This window comes from Palaemon carinicauda, chromosome 18 (assembly GCF_036898095.1).
Source record: "Palaemon carinicauda isolate YSFRI2023 chromosome 18, ASM3689809v2, whole genome shotgun sequence".
In the NCBI taxonomy this organism is placed as follows: Eukaryota; Metazoa; Arthropoda; class Malacostraca; order Decapoda; family Palaemonidae; genus Palaemon; species Palaemon carinicauda.
In genome coordinates this window covers 60949284-60961783 of record NC_090742.1, presented here as the reverse complement: position 1 = coordinate 60961783, position 12500 = coordinate 60949284, and the positions used below count along the sequence as shown (strand labels likewise).

At 33.8% G+C, this 12500-nt stretch overlaps 1 protein-coding gene across 1 annotated transcript in view; it reads right to left on the bottom strand.

Annotated features, from left to right (window-relative positions):
• Positions 1 to 12500, bottom strand: part of LOC137657084 (uncharacterized) — a 17181-nt gene that overhangs the window by 3358 nt on the left and 1323 nt on the right. The window contains exons 2-6 of the mRNA XM_068391449.1: positions 11907 to 12141; positions 9444 to 9549; positions 6228 to 6380; positions 5489 to 5896; positions 4659 to 4834 (exon numbers count right to left, since the gene is read on the bottom strand). Of these exons, the coding sequence (XP_068247550.1) occupies positions 4659 to 4834; positions 5489 to 5896; positions 6228 to 6380; positions 9444 to 9549; positions 11907 to 12109 (1046 nt within the window). The 5' untranslated portion in view covers positions 12110 to 12141. The remainder of the gene's footprint in view (positions 1 to 4658; positions 4835 to 5488; positions 5897 to 6227; positions 6381 to 9443; positions 9550 to 11906; positions 12142 to 12500) is intronic.

The window sequence follows — 12500 nt, the reverse complement described above, 5'->3', positions numbered from 1 at the left end:
AGGGAGTAAAGCACTGACAGAAAAAGCGCACCTAGAACTTTTAATAATAAGAAATCGAAACTAAAACATATATACAGTATAATAAAAACAAAGTAATGTATTTCCTAGGCATTGTTTGATAGGATTAGGTGTTTTCGTTTCATGCATATGCTGGGAGTAAGGCACTGACAGAAACAGCGCACCTAGAACTTTTAATAATAAGAAATCGAAATTAAAACATAATTGCAGTATAATAAAAACAAAGTAATGTATTTCCTAGGTATTGTTTGATAGGATTAGGTGTTTTCGTTTCATGCATATGCTGGGAGTAAGGCACTGACAGAAACAGCGCACCTAAAACTTTTAATAATAAGAAATCGAAACTAAAACATATATACAGTATAATAAAAACAAAGTAATGTATTTCCTAGGTATTGTTTGATAGGATTAGGTGTTTTCGTTTCATGCATATGCTGGGAGTAAAGCACTGACAGAAAAAGCGCACCTAGAACTTTTAATAATAAGAAATCGAAACTAAAACATATATACAGTATAATAAAAACAAAGTAATGTATTTCCTAGGCATTGTTTGATAGGATTAGGTGTTTTCGTTTCATGCATATGCAGGGAGTAAAGCACTGACAGAAAAAGCGCACCTAGAACTTTTAATAATAAGAAATCGAAATTAAAACATAATTGCAGTATAATAAAAACAAAGTAATGTATTTCCTAGGTATTGTTTGATAGGATTAGGTGTTTTCGTTTCATGCATATGCAGGGAGTAAAGCACTGACAGAAAAAGCGCACCTAGAACTTTTAATAATAAGAAATCGAAATTAAAACATAATTGCAGTATAATAAAAACAAAGTAATGTATTTCCTAGGTATTGTTTGATAGGATTAGGTGTTTTCATTTCATGCATATGCAGGGAGTAAAGCACTGACAGAAAAAGCGCACCTAGAACTTTTAATAATAAGAAATCGAAATTAAAACATAATTGCAGTATAATAAAAACAAAGTAATGTATTTCCTAGGTATTGTTTGATAGGATTAGGTGTTTTCGTTTCATGCATATGCAGGGAGTAAAGCACTGACAGAAAAAGCGCACCTAGAACTTTTAATAATAAGAAATCGAAATTAAAACATAATTGCAGTATAATAAAAACAAAGTAATGTATTTCCTAGGTATTGTTTGATAGGATTAGGTGTTTTCGTTTCATGCATATGCTGGGAGTAAGGCACTGACAGAAACAGCGCAACTAGAACTTTTAATAATAAGAAATCGAAACTAAAACATATATACAGTATAATAAAAACAAAGTAATGTATTTCCTAGGCATTGTTTGATAGGATTAGGTGTTTTCGTTTCATGCATATGCTGGGAGTAAGGCACTGACAGAAAAAGCGCACCTAGAACTTTTAATAATAAGAAATCGAAACTAAAACATATATACAGTATAATAAAAACAAAGTAATGTATTTCCTAGGCATTGTTTGATAGGATTAGGTGTTTTCGTTTCATGCATATGCAGGGAGTAAAGCACTGACAGAAAAAGCGCACCTAGAACTTTTAATAATAAGAAATCGAAATTAAAACATAATTGCAGTATAATAAAAACAAAGTAATGTATTTCCTAGGTATTGTTTGATAGGATTAGGTGTTTTCGTTTCATGCATATGCAGGGAGTAAAGCACTGACAGAAAAAGCGCACCTAGAACTTTTAATAATAAGAAATCGAAATTAAAACATAATTGCAGTATAATAAAAACAAAGTAATGTATTTCCTAGGTATTGTTTGATAGGATTAGGTGTTTTCGTTTCATGCATATGCAGGGAGTAAAGCACTGACAGAAAAAGCGCACCTAGAACTTTTAATAATAAGAAATCGAAATTAAAACATAATTGCAGTATAATAAAAACAAAGTAATGTATTTCCTAGGTATTGTTTGATAGGATTAGGTGTTTTCGTTTCATGCATATGCTGGGAGTAAAGCACTGACAGAAAAAGCGCACCTAGAACTTTTAATAATAAGAAATCGAAACTAAAACATATATACAGTATAATAAAAACAAAGTAATGTATTTCCTAGGCATTGTTTGATAGGATTAGGTGTTTTCGTTTCATGCATATGCTGGGAGTAAGGCACTGACAGAAAAAGCGCACCTAGAACTTTTAATAATAAGAAATCGAAATTAAAACATAATTGCAGTATAATAAAAACAAAGTAATGTATTTCCTAGGTATTGTTTGATAGGATTAGGTGTTTTCGTTTCATGCATATGCTGGGAGTAAGGCACTGACAGAAACAGCGCACCTAGAACTTTTAATAATAAGAAATCGAAATTAAAACATAATTGCAGTATAATAAAAACAAAGTAATGTATTTCCTAGGTATTGTTTGATAGGATTAGGTGTTTTCGTTTCATGCATATGCTGGGAGTAAGGCACTGACAGAAACAGCGCAACTAGAACTTTTAATAATAAGAAATCGAAACTAAAACATATATACAGTATAATAAAAACAAAGTAATGTATTTCCTAGGCATTGTTTGATAGGATTAGGTGTTTTCGTTTCATGCATATGCAGGGAGTAAAGCACTGACAGAAAAAGCGCACCTAGAACTTTTAATAATAAGAAATCGAAATTAAAACATAATTGCAGTATAATAAAAACAAAGTAATGTATTTCCTAGGTATTGTTTGATAGGATTAGGTGTTTTCGTTTCATGCATATGCAGGGAGTAAAGCACTGACAGAAAAAGCGCACCTAGAACTTTTAATAATAAGAAATCGAAATTAAAACATAATTGCAGTATAATAAAAACAAAGTAATGTATTTCCTAGGTATTGTTTGATAGGATTAGGTGTTTTCGTTTCATGCATATGCAGGGAGTAAAGCACTGACAGAAAAAGCGCACCTAGAACTTTTAATAATAAGAAATCGAAATTAAAACATAATTGCAGTATAATAAAAACAAAGTAATGTATTTCCTAGGTATTGTTTGATAGGATTAGGTGTTTTCGTTTCATGCATATGCAGGGAGTAAAGCACTGACAGAAAAAGCGCACCTAGAACTTTTAATAATAAGAAATCGAAATTAAAACATAATTGCAGTATAATAAAAACAAAGTAATGTATTTCCTAGGTATTGTTTGATAGGATTAGGTGTTTTCGTTTCATGCATATGCAGGGAGTAAAGCACTGACAGAAAAAGCGCACCTAGAACTTTTAATAATAAGAAATCGAAATTAAAACATAATTGCAGTATAATAAAAACAAAGTAATGTATTTCCTAGGTATTGTTTGATAGGATTAGGTGTTTTCGTTTCATGCATATGCTGGGAGTAAGGCACTGACAGAAAAAGCGCACCTAGAACTTTCAATAATAAGAAATCGAAATTAAAACATAATTGCAGTATAATAAAAACAAAGTAATGTATTTCCTAGGTATTGTTTGATAGGATTAGGTGTTTTCGTTTCATGCATATGCTGGGAGTAAGGCACTGACAGAAAAAGCGCACCTAGAACTTTTAATAATAAGAAATCGAAATTAAAACATAATTGCAGTATAATAAAAACAAAGTAATGTATTTCCTAGGTATTGTTTGATAGGATTAGGTGTTTTCGTTTCATGCATATGCAGGGAGTAAAGCACTGACAGAAAAAGCGCACCTAGAACTTTTAATAATAAGAAATCGAAATTAAAACATAATTGCAGTATAATAAAAACAAAGTAATGTATTTCCTAGGTATTGTTTGATAGGATTAGGTGTTTTCGTTTCATGCATATGCTGGGAGTAAGGCACTGACAGAAAAAGCGCACCTAGAACTTTTAATAATAAGAAATCGAAATTAAAACATAATTGCAGTATAATAAAAACAAAGTAATGTATTTCCTAGGTATTGTTTGATAGGATTAGGTGTTTTCGTTTCATGCATATGCAGGGAGTAAAGCACTGACAGAAAAAGCGCACCTAGAACTTTTAATAATAAGAAATCGAAATTAAAACATAATTGCAGTATAATAAAAACAAAGTAATGTATTTCCTAGGTGTTGTTTGATAGGATTAGGTGTTTTCGTTTCATGCATATGCAGGGAGTAAAGCACTGACAGAAAAAGCGCACCTAGAACTTTTAATAATAAGAAATCGAAATTAAAACATAATTGCAGTATAATAAAAACAAAGTAATGTATTTCCTAGGTATTGTTTGATAGGATTAGGTGTTTTCGTTTCATGCATATGCAGGGAGTAAAGCACTGACAGAAAAAGCGCACCTAGAACTTTTAATAATAAGAAATCGAAATTAAAACATAATTGCAGTATAATAAAAACAAAGTAATGTATTTCCTAGGCATTGTTTGATAGGATTAGGTGTTTTCGTTTCATGCATATGCAGGGAGTAAGGCACTGACAGAAACAGCGCACCTAGAACTTTTAATAATAAGAAATCGAAACTAAAACATATATACAGTATAATAGAAACTGAAAGTAATGTATCTTCTAGCTACTGTTAGACACGATTAGGTGTTTTTATTTCATGTATATGCAGGGAGTAATGCAATTTCAGAAGCAGCGCACTCTATCTAGAACTTGTAATTCTTGACCTCAGTTGCTTGTTCCAAGAGAATAATGCAATTACAGCCTCATTGATAACCTTTGGCATTGCAACTCACCTTGTGCCTCTGTAGGATGGCCCAAGCGTTCCTAGGCATAATGCTATGAATTGCTGAGCCCTTCTCATTCGCCCATCGAGGGTGATGTAAACTCTTCCCAGTTTTCTCTCACCCGCCTTGATGTCAAGGAAGGCGACTGGGTTTTCCTTGCTCAAGCATGATGTCAGGATGCTCATCTGAAAGAGATGAAAGAAAAATAACTGGGTTGTGTTTGTAACTTTTATCAAAATTATTGCTTGCAGAGACTGGGTGGCAGGACATAATCCCTACATTAGGACCATTGTTAAGGGATGCTTCTTAGGGAAGTCTTCGTTTTTTTTTCTACTTACATTTTAAGTTTAAAATTCGGTTGCACATGCTGTAGGTTTCTTTATGCTTATAAAAATTCACAAAGAGTAGCAAATGTTAAAACACTGTTTTGCCCAATTTTGATTTTAGTAGATAATGTCTTATCAAAATGTTATTGGATGGCATGCACTGTGTGCTTGTTTTCATTATCAATAATTCTAGTTACTTTTGGCCTTTTATTATAATAATTTCTCTTGATATCCTGTGTCGTATACTTTATTATGATTTACGTTAAACTTTCCTTGCATCTTTCTTTCTTAGAACATCGTGGCACTTAGTGTCAATAAATTTACTGTTATTTTATTTCTTCGGACTTAATGAATTATTTAGTGAAAGCTTATTGAATGATAAAGAATCATTTATACATTATTTTCTTTTGTACTCTCCCACTCCTATTTCCTCCATTTTACCCTAATTTGAACTTTCATTCTATCTTTCATCAATATTATTACCCTCATCCTATTTGAACTATATTACTATACCTTAATAGCAACACTGTAAGCAGTTGAAGCCGACTGCAGAGCATATACATGCACTCCCATCTTTTCGACCAGAACTTTGGCCAGGCACCCATTATCGCTGAGAGCCATAATAGCTGGCCTTGTTGCTATCACAGTCATTTTTGGGGGCCTCTGGCATTGTTCTGTTTGGTTGTGATTAAGGTCTGCGACTCTCTCCCGGATTTCTTTAGCTTTTTCGAATACTGAGGTAATAGAGGCTAAGTCTTTTGCGGCAGAAGCATTGCGGTTCAACCTGGCTGTCTCGTGTAGGAGGTAAGCTGCCTCTTGAAGGTCTGAGATGTCCAGCAGGCTTCGCATGAGTGCCTCTGTCAGTCGCTTCACAACTTCAGTTGAGCTTTCCATCGACAGAATCTCGGCTTTCTCTTTAACCTGTTGGTTATAGAAATGTAAGTGAAGCAACATGTTCCATTATTTCACATGTGCAACAGTCTAGTAGGCCATAAGTGCAAGAGCGTTTGAAAGCTTTTCCGGAAACATTTTTACTGGGAAATACACCAAAGCCCGCAAAAGTTAAATGATTAACCCGATTTTGCCCTATCTGAATGGAAGATGACTGTTGCTAATTCTCTTTTAGCGAAAATTCCTTTCTAGATTTCCATGAAGTTTGATTTGTCTGTGATATTGTAAATTCCCTTTCCTTTAATATAACACTGAAGTCTTGGAGAGACAGAAAAACCATTTAATTTTCCAAGTATCTTACCTTGTGGACGACCTCCTGAAGGCGACATATTTCGTGTAAAGGCTTTGGATGCTCTTCGAAAAGACATTCACCACAAGCCGCCACTTCGCAACTGGAACACCAGAAGGTCAAGCGAAGACTGTGCTCTGGACAATTTGTGCCTTCTTTAGCAACCTGAAAAGAGCAGGAAGTTTCTGAGGGATAAAAGGTTTATATATACCTTTTGTCATTTGCCCTTTTTCTCTTTTGGGGGGAGGTGCCAGAGAAAGTATTTCCTGTATTTAGCTGGTATTTATTGGTTGACGTTGCTAGAACTCTGTCCTTGTAATGCGGATGTTCTAAGGTTTTATGTACGTGCAATTTCTTAATAGATGGACTTAAGGGATTTAATAGAGATTGCAAAAGAAACAGGGGAAGGAAGAGAATATGATGGATTGACGAACTAAGACAGTTTTGGTGTGTGGACTGGCATAGAAAGACCATGAACAGATGCAAGTGGAAAGACATGTCAAGAGGCCAGTGTTCTGCAGTGGACTAGTAGGCTAATATTATTGCCTAATGTGAACATTAAGCAGAAAATTGCTTAATGTTCACATTAGGCATTCAATTTGCACAATGTTTACAATAGGCAAATTAATTGCATAATGTTCACTTTAATCAAGACTCAGATTAGTCAATATTATTTTGCCTGATGTGAATAGAATGAAGAACCACTGTCGCTGCAGTGGAGATTTGAAGATTGTTGTTCGAAATTTCGAGTCTTATCGTTAAGAGCTGTCGTGAACAAGGTAAACGGGGAGCGGGACAGAACCAACTGGGATTACTTCAGAAAATTTTGCCTGCTGCGTTCACTTACAGCAAAAAGAGCAGAAGAGGTTGCAGTGAATCTTCCAGACAGATTTTTGACATTTGTTGCACCTGCTATGTTGCAGTCAGAAAACGGACAAGAGTCTATTAATGTCATTATAGCTGAGCTTGCAGTACTCTGGCCAGAGCTGAATCTGGTGACTGGATGGCCAAGTCATCCTCAAAGCTTGGGCACTTTTAACGTGTAAAGGTTGTCATCCAAGACAAAATAACCATTTGGATGACTGAAAACAAGGGGGGGGGGGGGCATTAGGCCTCAAGTTTATTCAGTAGCAAGTTAACACCTACCGCCATGAAACAACCGGCCACAGCCCATTCAAAGTTACATTTGGACAAGATCTGTAGATTGGATTAGGGTCATCTATCCTGTCAAGTACTGCTCTTTGTAAGATATTTACCGAGGAGGACCTTCAGGCATCTTTTTAATCTTAAAAAGCTAAAAAGGCTGACACAGAACTTCCTACTGAGACATCAAATGTAACAAAGGCAGAGACATAAGCAGAGAGAGACAGAAACACAAGCAAAGACAGAAACAGTTGTTTCAAATTTCTAAATTATCCCTGCTTCGGCTTATTAAGGATAATCTACGGCAGCAGTACCGATGACAAGACACGGCAAACACCTGCTTAGGCCATTATCCATTGGTCATTGTGCTACTCTTGAGTGTCTCGGATGTGGATCGTGGTCCACAGATCGCAAAAATCTCTTGGTGGTCGTCATCAGGGAACAAAATGTGGAATAATCTTCCTAATCGGGTAGTTGAATCAGTAGAACTTCAAAAGTTCAAAGTTGGAGCAAATGCTTTCATGTTGACCAGGCAGACATGAGTCTTTTTATAGTTTATATATGACATATTTGTTTTTGACGTTGTTAATAGTTTATATGGGACATATCTGTTTTGACGTTGTTACTTTTTTTTTTAGAATGATTTAATGTTGATTTATTCTCATCATTTATTTATTTCCTTATTTCCTTTCCTCACTGGGCTATTTTTCCCTATTGGAGCCCTTGGGCTTATAGCATCTTGCTTTTCCAACTTGGGTTGTAGCTAGGCTAGTAATAATAATAATAATAATAATAATAATAATAATAATAATAATAATATAGACTGTAGATTGCTAAGAAGGAATTCTAGGCCCCAGATTGAAAGCTGCTGACCTGAGTACAATCAAAATAAATAGCCCCCGATAAAAGCAGAAGAATAATGTCTGTATCAATTACAACAGCAACAGCAGGAACTACTGGCGTGAAGGATATACAAAGTGTCAGTGTAAAATTCAATGTACATTAGGACGATGCAATTGTCTATGGAAAAAACTTGAATTCAACTCGCTCTCTCACCCATGCGTACATTACTAACTGGACCCCACCTAACCTTGAGATCTCTCCGAACTTTTACCTCTTCTATTGATCTTTCATTGATTTTGTTTATTTTTATTCAATTAAATTGCAATTGTTAATATGATCAGTTTCCAACAATGTGCACAATTTATCTTTTATTGATTTTGTTTGTTTGTTCTGTTAAATTGCAATTCTTAAAACTATCTCATCATCGACTGTAGTATATGTTAACATAATAAGTCTTTAACAATGTGCACAATGTTAATATAAGGCAAATTTTGTTAAGGCAGTAGTATTAACACCGGGCGAAATTGAGCTACATAATGTGAACATCGAGCAATTTTTTTTTTCTCCTAATGTTGACAATTTGTAAATTGTGCAAATTGCTTACCTAATGTCAACATTAGGTAATTTTCTGCTTATTGTTCACATTAGGCAATTATGCACATTAACAGTAACATTAATATACAGTATATATATATATATATATATATATATATATATATATATATATATATATATATATATATATATATATATATATTGCATAGATATATACATATACACACACTTGAAAAGACATAACAGGTTAAAAATCTTAATCTCTCCCATGCATATTCTCAGCCAAAAATGATAAGATTAACTGATAGCCAAAGATATTATTTACTCTTGCTTAAAATATTCAGGAACCATCCTGCCCCTATACTCATTCTTGAAGGTTAAAGGTGTCTGGTTTCAGTTCCAGTATCATCTTAAAGAGACGCTCACCAGAACGTCAGTCAGGCAAGCCCAACCACAACAGTAATCCGCTTAAACTCGCCGTTCCAGGCTGGGATCGATCTGCTGCCATGTGAATGCAAGGCCAGCGCGTTACCACAGTATTAGCTATAATATTATTACTGTTATTTTTATTATTATTACTAGCCAAGCTACAACCCTACTTGGAAAAGCAAGATGCTATAAGCCCTAGGGCTCCAACGGGGAAAAATAGTTGTTGAATATTAAATTTGTTAGGAGATTAACACTTACATTCTTAGGAGGAGCCGAGAAATCGAAGACCTCAGCGGATCCTGCAAGGCACTGGATGTTGAAGTTGATGGGAAGGTCGTCTACGTCGGTGTTCGGGTACTTTACTCTGAAAGGAAAATAGAAATATAGAGTAATTGACATGACTCTAGCACAAAGTAGAAAGTTGAGAACTTCAGTCAACTTTTTTGTTCAGACTTTTGAGGCATCGCTCAAGTTCTTGGTTATTTTTCTCTGGAAGAAAAATCAAAATGGTCAATTTTAATTTTTTGAAACTCCGGAAGGGGGGAGGGGGGGCCGGAGTGCTATCAGCGCACCTTACTAGTTGTACAAACATCATAATTTTTCCAAAATCATACCTTTCTTTAACCATCAAACTAGGTGTCAGACAGACATACTCTTGGAACAGGGCTAGACATTGTATGAACCAAAAAACCCTTCCTCTCCCTGCCTGTCTTTTCCTTATTCAAACTGCTTCTATTCCTATCTAACATCGCAAGAGCGTCTGCCCCTCGCTTTTATTCTTCTGTACTTCTCTTTCTTCCTTTTTCCTTATTCTTTCCCACCCCGACTACCTCCCTTCGGGCTATAAACTGGATTGTATCCAGGGGTACGTATCCTTTCCCCATATTCCCCACTTCCCTATCCTTATTATTATTACTAGTTGTACAGTTGGCTTCATTAATTCCAGTACATTGACGTCTCGTTATCTTCCCGTAAAGTGTTCCGGAATTAATGAAGCCAACTGTACTATGGGCATTACCAAAAGAGGCTCAATACTACACAGTATTCTATAAGTTTTATTCCAGCTATTACCAAGTTGTGGAATGATCTTCCTAACCGGGTAGTTGAATCAGTAGAACTTCAAAAGTTCAAAGTTGGAGCAAATGTTTTTATGTTGACCAGGCTGACATGAGTCTTTTTATAGTTTATATGACTTATCTGTTTTTGATGTTGTTAATAGTTTATATAGGACATATCTGTTTTGACGCTGTTACTGTTTTTAGAATGATATATTGTTAATTTATTCTCATCATTTATTTATTTCCTTGTTTCCTTTCCTCACTGGGCTATTTTTTCCCTGTTGGAGTCCTTGGGCTTATAGCATCTTGCTTTTCCAACTAGGGTTGTAGCTTGGCTAGTAATAATAATAATAATAATAATAATAATAGCAGCGTTTCTTCGGCCCCAAGCAGCACCTAATTATTGCCTTCTACTCTATTTCAGCGTTGAATTATCTCTATTTCAGCGTTGAATTATCTTATTTCAGCGTTGAATTATCTCTATTTCAGCGTTGAAATATCTTATTTCAGCGTTGAATTATCTCTATTTCAGCGTTGAATTATCTTATTTCGGCGTTGAATTATCTCTATTTCAGCGTTGAATTATCTCTATTTCAGCGTTGAATTATCTTATTTCAGCGTTGAATTATCTCTATTTCAGCGTTGAATTATCTTATTTCAGCGTTGAATTATCTCTATTTCAGCGTTGAATTATCTTATTTCAGCGTTAAATTATCTTATTTCAGCGTTGAATTATCTCTATTTCAGCGTTGAATTATCCTATTTCAGCGTTGAATTATCTCTATTTCAGCGTTGAATTATCAAACTGACAAAATACTGTTAGATACTTCGTCTTAGTTAATAATTTGAGCTCTGATGTTCGTGTACTATTGCAACCGACGCGATACAATTGATAAGATAAGGGGGGACCCTAGCTCAAAGCACTTCAGATTATATCTATAATGAATATTCCGACGATGATAAGAAAGAGAGTGAAGCGAATGATAAGAATAGTTTTTAAATGTATATTTTATTTTAGTAACTGACATCAAGAGATAACTGAGCTTTCTATGAGGAAGTTATTTGTATTACAGTTTTAATACGTTATTTGTTACTAGTTCATGCATGTCTGGCCGAAGGTTGTCATCATATGTATTACGTACTGTATACACAGTCCTAGAAATGTGTATGATATATACTGTATATATAATATACATTTAAATATATATATAATATATATTTAAATATATATATAATATATATAATATATATTTAAATATATATATATAATATATATTTGAATATATATATATATATATATATATATATATATTTAAATATATATATAATATATATTTGAATATATATATATATATATATATATATATATATATATATATATTTAAATATATATATATATATATATATATATATATTTAAATATATATATATATATTTAAATATATATATATATATATATATATATATATATATTTAAATATATATATATATATATATATATATATATATATTTAAATATATATATATATATATATATATATATATATATATATATATATATATATATATATATATATAAGAGAGAGAGAGAGAGAGAGAGAGAGAGAGAGAGAGAGAGAGAGAGAGAGAGAGAGAGATGTAAATACATATTCTTCCTACCTACCTACAAAAGGGGCACATGATGTCTCCCCTTGCCGACAATTCCTTAATGCAGATCCTGCAGAAGGTGTGACCACAGCGGGGCAGGATGATCGGTCGACGATGGCCGCTGTCGAAAGCGGACTGGCAAATGCCACAGGTCAGGGCGACCGATGGACTGTCGAAGGGATTTGTCAGTTCGAAATGTCTTCCTCCTCCTTCCGCCATTGTTTTTGGGAGTCGGTGGCTTTGGCTCTGTTCTGAAAGATTTATTTTAATGTTGTTATTGTTCTTAAACTTCTCTTTTTAGTTTTTTCCTTCATTTCTTTTCCTCACGGGGCTATTTTCCCTGTTAGAGTCCTTGGGCTTACAGCATCCTACTTTTCAAGGGATGATAATGATAATAAATAATTAGTAATAATAATAATCAATAATAATAGTAATACTAATAATTAATAATAATAGTAATACTAATAATAATAATAATAGTAATAATAATAATGTCTCACGGTGGCTACCGTCGGGGTTTTTCTCCTGAGAAATCCTGCAGAGATTGAAAGGGGTTTGTTTTAGTTAAGGGTTAATATAACTGTTATTTAAAGATCACCGATGTTGTATA